At 51.2% G+C, this 13150-nt stretch overlaps 1 protein-coding gene across 2 annotated transcripts in view; it reads right to left on the reverse strand.

The window, feature by feature from the left end:
* Nucleotides 1–289: 289 nt before the first annotated feature.
* Nucleotides 290–13150, reverse strand: part of EFL1 (elongation factor like GTPase 1) — a 77854-nt gene continuing 64993 nt past the window's right edge. Inside the window, exons 18-20 of one of the 2 annotated variants that reach the window (XR_004961473.1) lie at nucleotides 7530–7714; nucleotides 1141–1869; nucleotides 290–306 (exon numbers count right to left, since the gene is read on the reverse strand). Coding sequence is in view for 1 of the 2 variants with exons in the window: in XM_036277915.1 (XP_036133808.1) it covers nucleotides 1681–1869; nucleotides 7530–7714 (374 nt within the window). In the remaining variant the exon portion in view is untranslated. Of the gene's footprint in view, nucleotides 307–512; nucleotides 1870–7529; nucleotides 7715–13150 lie in introns of those variants that run through there. The other variant, XM_036277915.1, reaches the window with a different exon arrangement.

Here is a 13150-nt window from a genome sequence, read left to right on the forward strand (position 1 = left end):
GGTGTGGTCTTGTGGCGTCCTCAACCCAGCCACCCCACTGTCCGAGGCCCCTCTGCAGCTGCAAGAAGCCACCCCTGCTGTAGGAGAAGGACCCTCCCACCCGTGCTGGGAACGAGAACTTGGCTCACTTCCACCGAGTTCAGCACAGGGGGTGAGGGTCAGGGCGTGGCCCTGGGGCAGGGAGTGAGGACAGTGTCAGTGACTGGGGTCCCCTTACGAATGACCAGCGGGCAGACCACTCACATGCAGATCAGCTGCATCCCCTGGCCTGCCTCTCCACGGGCACTGCATCGTCACTACGGTCTCCTACACTCGGAGAGGGGAGAGGCACTCCGTCAACGGGACGTGCCATCGCCCCGCCAGCACACCTGCCCAGCAGACTGCAGGGGGCCCTCCTCCGGGCCCTGCTCTCCTCCACCAAGTGCAGCGCTTGCTGACAGAGTGTAGAGTCTAAAAACATTTTTTGGGGGGGTCAATTTTTATTAATTAATTTTTGTTACAGATGCCCCCCCACACCTTTAATAGCACATCTGGCACTCTGAACGACGTTCCTTACAAATGCTATAAATCGAAGTGTTGGCGCTTCCTACGTGACCCGAGTTCTCCGATGACCAGTGCGTGGGAGAGCTTCCCTAGACTGATCCAGACATCAGTACCGGTAAACTCGAGACCGTGAGTTATCCGCTACACTGTCCCCACAGTCTGGGTTAAGTAGATCTGACCAGCTATGCAGAGCTCTCAAGAGTAAAGTTAAGATGCCTACAGCTAGCATTAAGAATAACCTAGTTTATTGGGGGAAAAAACAAAACACACATTAAAAACATTCCAAAAACAAGGTCTGGTTTGATCATTTTATGAGTTTTGAAAAAGAATCCTTTTTGTTATAAGTGCCTGTAAAAATTATTAAATGTCAAAAATTACAAAATCTATTTTTGACTGACGTGCACTTATTCCCTTATATGTGGATCTCCCTGAACGAGGCAACTGAGATTTTGGAATAAGAGCTACAATAAGGGCAATGATCTTGTCACATTAGCTAATATCCTTTTAGGAGGGCTAAGAAGAAATAGCCAAGAACATTATAAAAATTTACTTTTTTTAAAGAAAAAGGTATCGAGTGTAACTGTCATGAACACTTACTGAGATATGAGCGATGGATCTAGGAGGGAACATGAAATCAGGTTTGGAGGCTGCCCAATGAACACCGCATTGCTCTCTAGACAAGTGAACTCTGAGCTGGGTCGGCTGTGACAGTGACTCGGCTGAGCTAATTCAAGGTGGCTGGTCTCTCGAGCACGCGGTCTCTCCGGACGACGCTGAGCGCAGGGACTGGACGGGGAACGATGGGCTGTTTACGACTAAGGGAAGTGTGACCTGATGACAGGCAGGGGCGCGGCTGCTCAGCGTAGAGATGCTGCCCGCACGCTCACGGTCACGGGTCACACAGAGGTGGTGACGTCTCCACCGTGACAATCACGGTCACGTCTTGCCTCACACCAGAATCAATTAAAAACCACTTGGGACACGTGCTCTCGAATGTCCCCTCTCGAGCACTTGTGTGGGTCGATTTTACTGACATGGACGCACAGAGATGCTGCAGCAGAAACAAGTGTTCCAGGGTCAGCCCCGGGGGGCAGGGGCCGTCTTACTGATCAGAAACAGAGAACCCACCAACAGCAGCTACTTGTTCTTGCTGAGGGTTCTCTGCTTTTCGGCGTGCTCCACAATCTTCTCTGCCACGTGGAGGCCCTTGCGCTTCCGCACCGCGTCCCTGTACTTCCGGGCCTGGTTCTCAGAGTCGGCCTTCTCCCCGAAGTGCAAGTACTCCTCCTCCGTGGTGGGCACCCAGAAGGGGTCGCTGGGGATGACCTTGGAAAAGAAGGTGACAGAACGTGCTAGATTAGGCCGCTACACTTTCACTCCAAATGCCAATTCACACAGTCTTTGCTGAAGAATAAAAGTGAACAACGAGAGTCGCTTGGAGGAACAGTAACCATGAAAACGGGGGATGAACTAATGGAAGTGGACCCAACAGAACTTGCAACGTGTGTGATTTTTCCTTGTACAGCCTTTACGTACCACTCAGGAAGAAAAAAACTATTGATTTTGAATAATATAAAAACTCTCCCTCTCTTTCAATAGAATATATTTGCGTTTCAGTCTTCATTAAATTTGCCTTTGTCCCCAGCAAAGACCAGCACACGTCAAACCCATTCTTGACGACTCTGAGCTTTACCCCAGAGGCAGACGCAGCAGCAACCCCCCCCGCCCTGCCCAAGCCTGTCACTCCTCTGCTCTGTCCTGGCCACTCGCCGACGGCCAGAGGGACACAGGGCTGTCCCGGGAGCGCTCACACAGCCCTCACCACCTGCAGGCCCAGCGGTCGGCCTGCCCGCCGGGGCCCGCCGGTAGGTGGTGCAGACTCACGTGCAGAGCGAGGCCTTGCTCTGGACCCTCTGCCGGGCCCTGCGCCCTGTTCTCCCTGCGCCGGGGCCTTCGCTCTGCACAGGAAGAGACGGACGCCTGTCTTCTTTGAGGGCAGGCACCCCTAGTGTATGCTGGGTGAACATATGTGAAATGAGCGGCTACATACCTGCCTTGGTCACGGAAGGCTCAGCTTATTATTACAAATGGCTATTTTCTCCCCTTCCTCCTGAACACCTGACACCTGTGCAGGCAGAGCCTGTGACCCTCGGAGAAACCGGACAAGGCTCCAGAGCAATGGGCGGCTCTGCTGGCCCCATGCTCCCACACCCCGCGGAAAGGATGTGGAGGTGCTGAGGGGCTGGCCGAGCCTGCGGCAGGACAAAGGCAGCTGGGGGTAGGGATTTTGTGGCTGGAGACAAGTGCTTGCCACGAGATTCCTGAGACAGGTAGGTGCTGCTCGAGTGCCACACGGGACCGGACCGGACGAGTCACTCACGGCCAAGAGCAGGGAGGTCCCGCGGGGCGTGGGGTGCGGCTGAGGCCTACCCCCACCGCACAGTCACGGAAGCCTCCTGCTCGGCGGGGCGGGGAAGAAATGGAATGGCCATTACGCGGGCAGTCACACGCAAAGACCAGCTACGCGCCAAGACACTGGTTTTAAGGTGGATCCTGGCGCCCTCCCCAAACCAGCGGGACAGTGAGCCCACCACAGAGTATAAAGAAGCTGCACTTTCTCTGCAGGTCTGAGTGGCAGTGGTGAATAATTTAGTCCTGTTAAGTGACAAAAAAAAAAAAAAGTGACAAATTTTATAAGGAGAAATAAATGAGGTGTTGGTTGAGAGACACCAGACTCAGACTGTCCAATTTAAGACCAGAGTCCCTGTTTCAAAAATATAAGACCCAGGAGTTTCAAAAGAATCCAATTTTGTCTGGGCCTCTGGCATATACTCCTGACATGTGCTCGGTCTTTTCCCAGGACTGCAGGACGCGTTCTGCACTCAGCTCCAGCTGCCAGGGGCTCCTCTGAGACCGGCTGGAGCCCCCCCTCGTGCCGTCTGCCCAGATGCTGTCTTCACCGCACGGCCCTGCGTCTCTGCGGACGTCCTGAAGCCCTGGGCCTCCACATGCCAACTGGACGCTCAGGACAGAAGACGGAGGAACCCCTGGCCCCATCAAGCGCGTGTGGCATTTCCTTACTGACGCACCAAAAGGTGACCCCGAAGGTCATCCAGGTTGTGCTACAACGGACAGGCCCCTCGAGGCTGCAGAGCAGAGCAGAGCAGAGCAGAGCCTGCTAACGGTCTGGAGGAAAGGTGCCCTTGGCTGACGGGCTCGCCCAGAATCCGTCTGCCGACAGTGAGAGCGCAGTCGGATCCGATGCCAGTTCCCAGGGAGGAAGGCGCCCGAGTGCTAGCTCGCTGTTAGCCTGGGCATTTTAAAAGAAGCCTAGAAGGACAATGCTTTGGGGGCTCTATTTCACTTTTTGCCCAACTTTCACCATGATTACAGCCAGCAGGTGGGAACCACCGCGGCGGAAACAAACTTCTTCAATGCTCTGTGTCACTTCTTCCTCCCCTGCGTGGACTTCAGCCCACCCTGAGTAACCTCCGAGCTGAACAGCTGATCTTGAGGTTGTGCTGACATACGTGTAGAACGGCAGGGGTTGGCACAGTTTTCCTTCTGCGCTTGTTATTAGCTCCTTTTCTCCCTTTTTCACAGAAGGTCAAACATAGAAAGAGAAATCATGAGATTGCTGACTTCAAAGGTTTCCTCGTGGAAAATGCCTGCAATTTTATTTTCTCTATTTTTTTGAAGCACTTTCTGTCAAAAGCTCTTGATTGTAAATTACATGGTGTGGTGGAGCACCAATGGAAAAGGTCCTCGGAGTGAGAAGCCAGCTCTCAACAACTGTGTTATTTCTAAACCTAACGATGGGGGAAGACCCGAGACAGCCAGAAAATACCGGATCGCTGACATTTCATTACAATGTCGTTTCGCAGACTTTGCGAGCTGTGGCGCTGTGGGAAGGCCACGGGGCGGCGAGGGGACGAGGAGGCGGCGCAGAGCTGGGCAAGCGACTGCGCCTTCCCCACAGGTATTTATTAAGAGACTAATTTTTAATAACAAGCTATAACTGAGCCAGAAACTATATTTTAAAAACTAAGTATGTAAGATTAGTTTTCACCTTTATTTTATTTCATTTTGAGAGAGAGAGTGAAAAATCATCATGGTTTTCAAATGAACAAAGACTGCCTACTTGGTAAAGCTTGCTGTTTTTACACTATTTGATCCTAAATATCCATTCTGTCCTTTCCCTTTGGTAAGAGGTCATCCTGGTGGACACACAAGGCCCCTCGGTTTGGGAGTGGCCTGGAGAGTGGAGGGTGGACAGTTTTCCACAAAGATCCAGACGGCGCACGTTTTAGATCGCAGGCACGGAGACGGCCTTGTCACAGCGGCTCAGCTCTGCTGAATGCAGCGCAGAAGCGTGTCCATGACGGACATGACTATACTCCAGGACATCCATTTACCAAGCAGGTGGCAGGGCACCTGACCCAGGTGAGGGCTGCACCCCCCGGCCTCCTCGTCGGGGCCGTGTCAGCTGTGCTGCAGGACTGGCGACTGGCGTAGCACCCAGTCTGCGTGCTTACGGGGAAGGTGTGTGCCCGCCTCCCCACTTCCGGTCCCTGCCGGCCAGGACGCAGAGGTGACGGCGGGAGGCGAGACGGCCGCTCTGGCCATCAGTGGGAGCCGAGGGCTGAGAAAGGCAGCGAGACAGAGCGCCTGGACTCTGCTGCCCAGACTCAGAGAATCTCCTGCCTTATCTGGGCCACTCTGCTTTATAAAATCACCTTCAAGGACAAGACCGACTGTAACATGATGAGGTATTTTAAACACACAAACAAACACATGAATTCCGATATACACTCCTCCCGATAACGATGACGTTACCATTCCTGTATATCTTACTGGTGTGAGTTCTTACACACAAGTTGAGTGCCAAAAACCAAAACCAAAGAGCTAGAGGTTGGAATAACTGGAAAATTACTACCCATAAGCTTGGGGATTAGCAAATAACTTAAATATTTTGGAGATGTTTTCCACATAACAAAATACAGCAATGATAGGTATTCAGATATAAGCCAAAAAAACCATCAAAAACACCATTTCATTTCTAGACAAAGATAGAAAATGCAAGAAAAATTTCAAAGTAAATCACTGTTAAAATGTAATTTGTACTGACAAAAAAATTATGTAAATGAAATCAGAACAGCATTAATGTTAGTTCTATCAAGGATGAAGAATGTGACTTTTTTAAAGGAGAAGCAGACACAATTAAGATTAAACTTCCTTGGTCCAAAGTCAATTTTTCTGGTGTCATCATTCTTTTTTTTTTATCCTCACCCGAGGACATTTTTGCATTTATCTTCAGATAGAGCAGAAGAGAGAGAGGAGGGAAGAGAGAGAAACATTGACATGAGAGACACATGGAGTGGCCGCCACCCACACAACCTCAACCGTGGCTGAGGACAAACCGCAACTGAGGTACATGCCCTTAGCGGGAGCCGAACCCGGGCCTCTCTGATCTGCTGAGCCCAACCGGCCAGGGCTAGTGTCGCCATTCTTTACTTTGCAGATTCACTTGACTGCAAAATTCACTTTAAAAAGAAAGTTCTCTCTTAATTATTCCCACTCCACGTTATTATCTAAATTTAAACAGCTCATTTAAAGTGTTCTAGAGACAGGGACCGATCTGGCAGAAGAGAGGGAGAGAAATCAGAACAGCTCCGCATGGGAGCCAAGCCACGAGCTCTGCTCCAGTGACATTTAGAAAGAGTGCCGGGCCCTGGCCGGTTTGACTCAGCGGTTGGAGCGTCGGCCTGCGGTCCAGAGAGACCCGGGTTCGGTTCCCACTAAGGGCACGGACCTCGGTTGCAGTTTGTCCCCGGCCCTGGTTGGGTCGTGCGAGTGGCAGCCACTCGATGTGTCCCTTTTACATCGATGTTTCTCTCTCTCACTCTCCCTCTCACTCTATCTGAACAAAGTATCAAAAAATGAAAAAAAAAAAAAAAGTCCTCGGGTGAGGACTAAAAAAAAGAAAGACAGACAGACAGAAAGAAAGACAGAAAGAGTGCCGCTGCTGGTGCGAGGCCCCGCTGGGACCAGCCCGCGCGCCGCACAGCCTGAGCCGGCGAGACGCCAGCACCGCGAAGGCCGGAGGTCAGACACCCAGTACTTCGCCTCAGGGACGGAGCAAACTCAGGGCGGCTGCGATCTGCCGAGACGAGCGGCAGAGCTGGCACTGGACCAGAGCCCTGACACGGGTTGGTGCTCCCTCCACTGACCACGGTCCTCCACGGTGAGCGTGCAGAGCGTGAAGCTACGTCACCTGCACACGGTGACAGCAGGACTGCTCTCTCCACACCTTTCTAATCACATCCTGCAGTTTAGAAATTCTACTCCTGACCTCAGCCTTGCCTTGAAGCATTACCAGTTGTTTCTGCGGATGCCCTGTCCCTTCACCACCGGCTCTCACGTGCACCCCGCGCACTGCCCTCCTCCCCAGCTGTCAGCTTCTGCCTCTCCTTAGGGTCTGCTCAGGAAGGCTGGCCGGCCTGTCCCTCGATGTGATTTCCCCCACGTTAAAAACCACGTGTTTCCCAACCTTCCCTCTCCCCCCAGCAACGTGGGTCTGCGAAGTTTTCACTTTTGACTACAGATAAGGTTCCCTTCTAAATGCTAGAAGTAGCTTTCCTCAGGAAAAAAGTTCCTTCAAGTTTTACTTTCAAAAATGTCTGGGACTTTCTTTTAAAAATCTACAATACATCGGGGGGGAGGGAATGAAATGTTCTGTTTGAAATTTTGCATCAATAAAAAGAAGGAACAGGCAGGTGTGTCGGGGCGAGTGTGCGTGTGAGGGGCCCCCTGTAGCCTGAGGCTCTCAGTCTGGATGGATGGAGACCGTCTGCTCCTCCTGTCCCTCTGACAGAGCAGCGCCACCCAAGGCCACATGGCCCGGGGAGCTGTACTTGCTGCTCTTGGCGTCACCGGTAGGAAGCCGGGCCGCAGAGGAGGGAGAAACGGGGGACTGAGGTCCTTACCTCCCAGTGGCTGAACACCAGCTGCGGGCTGGCCAGGCCACTGGTCCTCTTCCTGATCTCGTCAGCGAAGCCGAAGCTTTCGGCCACGGGCAGCACGGCCTTGATGATGAACATGTCTGTGCCCTCCTTCATCTCTTCTTGCAGCACACGCCCTTCTCTCTTCGACAGGACCGCGTAGACCCGACCTGCAACGCAAGGTCCTAAGTTCATCAAGCCGCACACTCACGCTTCCCGACAGGCCCCGGAGCAGTCTGCTAGTGTGGGTAAGTCTGTTCCCAATAATGCTGGTTTACAAAAGTATGGACATTTTTAAGTGTTTATTTAAAAAGTAGCCCTGGCCGGTTTGGCTCAGCGGTTAGAGCGTCGGCCTACGGTCCAGAGAGACCCGGGTTCGGTTCCCGCTAAGGGCATGTACCTCAGTTGCGGTTTGTCCCTGGCCCTGGTTGGGTCGTGCGGGTGGCAGCCACTCGATGTGTCCCTTTCACGTCGATGTTTCTCTCTCTCTCTGTCCCCCTCTATCTGAACAACAACAACAACAACAACAACAAAACAAAGAAACACAAAAAACAAAAAAAAGTAAAGCATGACAATTATAGAAAAATTACAAACAAACAGTGAAATCACCCCAAAGTGCACTACCCAAAGCCAATCATCTCACACAGAAGACTCAGGTTTTCAATGCACCTCACCCACGAGCCCTTTGGGTGTGAATCCAATGAGACGAGTGTGCCTGGGTTTTGTAAATATCAAGAGAACTCAATAATTACGAGACATTGTGAAAAGCAACTGGCATGACATTTTTACACTAAAAATTAAAGCTACACATATTTATATGCTTGATCATATTAAAAAAACAAAACACCTGTCAATACTTAAGTGGCACAAGTATGAGTTTCATTCCATGAAAACTGATGGTCTTTGCAACGAACGTCTGGTAACAATTCCAACCACCACATCACAAGAATTCTAGCAAACTCCCTTGGCTGACACCTCTTCACCTTCACCATCTGCCTCACACTCCGGACGAGGCACCCCCTGCCCGCGGGTGCTCGGGAGGGTCCTGCCCACCAGAGAGCCACGCGGAGGACGGAACATCGCAGACACTGAGGAGCATCCGGCAGCAGCGGACACTCTCCTTCCGCACAACACGCTTTAGGAAAGAATTAATTACATAAGTGGTCTGTGAATACAGTATCCTTAGAAATGTCCAGCGAAGCAGCCAGGGAGTCTCCTGTGACTACCACAGCGACCAGCTGACTCCTCCCCCTAAGTGACAGGGCACCTGAGGGCCTGGTGCCTGCCACTCACCTTGTTTGTTTCTACCTGGGAACTGAGGACACAGCAAAGGTGGCTGACTCCCAGACCTTTGTCTCTGACTCCGATTTCCCTCTGTGATGGTGACCAGGGAGATAAAGGGAAACAAAGGGAGGAAACCCCTCCTGGCACAAGGCCTTAAGAATAAAAATAAAACACCTCTGTAATGGGCCTTCCTCCTGGCCAGGGTTCCCTAAGAACACATTAAAAATTACACCAGGACTGAGAGGCGCCCCGTGGACTCCGCCTCTTCCGGCCACCACACCGCCCTCCCTTCAGCCCCTGTCCTCACTGGGTGGCTTCCCTTTACTTGAGCAATTCTCTTTTTTTTTGGCTTTTAACTTTTTCTTTTTTTAGATTTAATTTATCGTTATTTATTTATTTATCCTCACCTGAGGACATTTTTGCATTTATCTTCAGATAGAGAGGGAGAGAGGGAGGAAGAGAGAAAGAGACACGTTAATGTGCGAGACACACACCGAGTGGCTGCCACCCACACGACCCCAACCAGGGCCGGGGACCAACCGCGACCGAGGTGCGTGCCCTTAGTGGGAACTGAACCCAGGATTCTGGTCCGCAGGCCGATGCTCTAACCGCTCAGCCAAACCGGCCAGGGCTGTCTTTATTTCTTAACGTGTTGCAGATGTCCCTCCTCTCTCCCCACTGACTCCCTCCTCCCTGCCCACCTGTGCTCCCCCTTCAGTGCGCTGCTGTCCAGGCCCACTGGTCACCATGCACGTTCTCTGGTGTCTCCCCTCCCCCCCCGAGGTTTGTCGGTCTGTTTCCTAATTCCATGTCCTGGATTTGCTCTGTTGGTCAGTTTATTGTGCTCATTATACTCCACAAATAAGTGAGATCGTGCGGTACTTGTCTTTCTCTGACTGGCTTATTTCGCTTAGTATGATACTCTCCAGGTCCCTCCATGGTGTCTCAAAGGGTAAGAGATCTTTCTTTCTAACAGCTGCATAGTACATTGTGTATATGTACATCGTGTCCACGTACCACAGCTCTTTCATCCACTCATCTACTGATGGACACGGGCTGTTTCTAGTCTCAGCTATTGTACATAGGGCTGCTATGAACACAGGGGTGCACAGGTTCTTCCTGATGGGTGTCTGAGGCTTCTTAGGACATATTCCTAGAATTTCATCTTTAATTATCTGAGGAAACACCATACTGATTTCCATGGTGGCTGCCCCAGTCTGCACCCCCCAGCAGTGCACCAGAGCCCCTTTCTCCACACCCTCGTTTTTCTTCAGATCGTTTAAATCTCTCACCTTTCCCTTCACTGATTCTTAAAGGCGTAGCTTCTTCCTAAGAGCGTCCCTTGAGGCCCTGACCTCTTCTCTCAACAAACTCTCCCCGTAGAGAGCCAATTCGTTGATCATTTGTGTGGTTTAAATTACTAATTTTATGCCGGGCACTCCTGAGACTGTTCTCAGCCAAGCCTCTCACGAGAGCTTCAAACCCACATTCACAGTGACCGGGGGCCTCCCCACCATGGAGTCCAACATTCTCTTACATTCAACAGGTCCAGATAGAATACATTCCCCTGTTGCAAAAGGTGACTCCACTTCCCAGTTCTAAACAGTCGCTTCCCGTCATTCATTCTAGAAATCTGTCACAGCATCACAGAGCAGTGGGTTGGAAGGGGACTTCTGGTCACAAGCTCTACCACAATCGCCCCTGACACGGCACGCACACGTCTACAGCTGACTCCCTCCCTGGCAGCCCACTCCATTCTTAGCCTTACTGGAGACAAGTCCTGAGCCCCAAATCAGTCCCCCTGAAGTTTCTAACCATTTCTAGTCCCAGTTTTTACCATATGGAACAGGTGTAGCCACAGTTCCACAGATCAGCCTTCTTCTTCTTCTTTTTTTCCCATTTTTTGTTCTGATAGAGTAGGAGGGAGGGAGGGAGGGAGGGAGGGAGGGGGAGAGAGAGAGAGAAAAACATCGACGTGAAAGGGACACATCGAGTGGCTGCCACCCGCACGACCAACCAGGGCCGGGGACAAACTGCAACCGAGGTCCGTGCCCTTAGCGGGAACCGAACACAGGTCTCTCTGGACCACAGGCCGACGCTCTAACCGCTGAGCCAAACCGACCGGGGCTGGTCAGCCTTCCTGAAGACAGCATTCCGGCCTCCTTTTCCAGTCTAAATGCCTCCCGTCTTTCTGGGACAAGACCCTGCTTTCCTATTGAAACCGCCACGATTCCCTCCTTCCTTCTGGGAAGGGGCCTGGGAGTGACAGCGACGCCAGTGTGGCTGGAAAGCTCTGAGAAAAGCCGGCGATCGTGATGGACTAGTGATCCCGCTGGGCTGTGTGTTATCCGCCCCGAGTCTGCACGGGGAGAAAGGCCCACTCTAAAGCTAGTATGTGTGAGTGAGTGATCTTTATTTGTCAGGCTGTCTCATTCTAAGAAAACTTTAAGGTGGTTTATTAAATACAAAACATCAGTGTGTGTGTGGGGGGGGGGGGGCAGGGGGCTGGTAGAAAGATCGATTAAACTGGAGAAAACGGACCATGAAGAGGTAGGACAGAAGCCAGCAGCTCCTCCCCTTCCTTCATGGGTCATGCCAGCAGGCTTGGATCAATAATTGTAATCAAAACTAAATATAATTAATCATGTAATTTTGAGCCATTCAGTTTTAATTCCACTACACCGAAATCCTAAAACTGGGGTATTGTGATGGATCACCGAACAAAAGAAAACAGCTATAATAAAACCTTCCAAATACACTTGGCTCTCATGACAGGTGTGTCCACGGCCTGGATGCATTCAGAGACCCTCCAACCTGCCACTGTGGCCGCTGAGAAATGAATGTGGCCCTATAACAAGGACTGCTGGTCCTGTGGCCTCGCAATGAAAATAGTCTGTACCCCTCCACTGAGCCTCTGCCCATTGTACCTCAGTCACCTGCTCACTCGCTCGAGGACGGATCACCGTGTGCCCGCTGTGAGCGAGGCCCCGGGGAGGCAGCCACCAGGGGAAAACGCAACACAAAGGTTACTAGATGGGAACGCTCCGCTCAGGCTCTGCTTCCGCAGACCTGTCACGGATATCTCAGCCTGCACCCGGGCCCTCGGGACTGGCAGAAGCCACCTCCAGCTCCCACCGCCAGGCCCGAGCGCGCCCGGAGCAGAGCTGTGCCCGGAGCCAAGGCCCCTGCCCCCGGCACGCGAGCCTCCCACCCGGAGCAGTCTCTCTGACGTGCATACGCTCGGCCCAACTCCACAGCCAGATCCTGTCTAGCGTTTCAGACCCACTGAAAAACAACTTGCTCCACGGTCTCCTGTGAAATCCAAACTCAAAACAATCTCAGCATTACTGGGCTTCACTGGCCCTAGTATGCTCTTTTATTTATTTTTTTTTATTTTTATCCTCACCCGAGGACATTTTCCCATTTTTTGTTCAGGTAGAGTGGGAGGGAGAGGGAGAGAGAGAGAAACATCGATGTGAAAGGGACACATCGAGTGGCTGCCACCTGCACGACCGACCAGGGCCGGGGACAAACTGCAACCGAGGCACGCGCCCTTAGCGGGAACCGAACCCGGGTCTCTCTGTACCGCAGGCCGACGCTCTAACCACTGAACCAAACCAGCCAGGGCCCTAGTATGTTCTTTAACGGCAAGGGTGCGGAACCTCTCTTTCTGCCGAGGGCCACTGGATATTTATAACATCATTTGCAGGCCATGCAAAATTATCAACTGAAAAATTAGCCTGCTGTGTTTGGTCAGGCTAATTTGGTGATGCGTGTGACGTTAGCTGGTACTGATTTCACGGGCTTTACTTATATGGCTCAAGGGCAGATGCTCCCCACCCACTTTGTGGCATCACAGACCCTGGTACCTGCATCCCTTCTTCCATCATAGACAGTCAGATTGGTTTGCAGGCTTTACAATTTTTTAGAGCTAGAAGTTTGGCAATTAAAGTTATGTTGTTTTTTTAATTTTTTCCCCCAGAATTTAGGAAAGGAAACAGCTGTTCACAGCAATGTTTTCTCCAAAAGTAAACAAACAGGAAACAATGTGAATTTCCAATCTGGAAATGACAGGAAGTAAATTATAGCATATCAAACTGAGAGGATATTATGCAGAGATTAAAATGAACATTATGAATACTTAATAGCCAAAAGAAGCATGCTTATAAAATAAATAATAAATGTAAAAAGCAGAACATTAAACTGCTTCTACCATGAGATTATATTTACGCAAAATATACTATTATGGGCAAAAATTATAAAAGAAAATGGAAAATGATAGGTAACATTTCGAGGAGGAAGATTTTCCTTTCGCTTGTGGA

Source organism: Molossus molossus, unplaced genomic scaffold, assembly GCF_014108415.1.
Source record: "Molossus molossus isolate mMolMol1 unplaced genomic scaffold, mMolMol1.p scaffold_m16_p_24, whole genome shotgun sequence".
Lineage (NCBI taxonomy): Eukaryota > Metazoa > Chordata > Mammalia > Chiroptera > Molossidae > Molossus > Molossus molossus.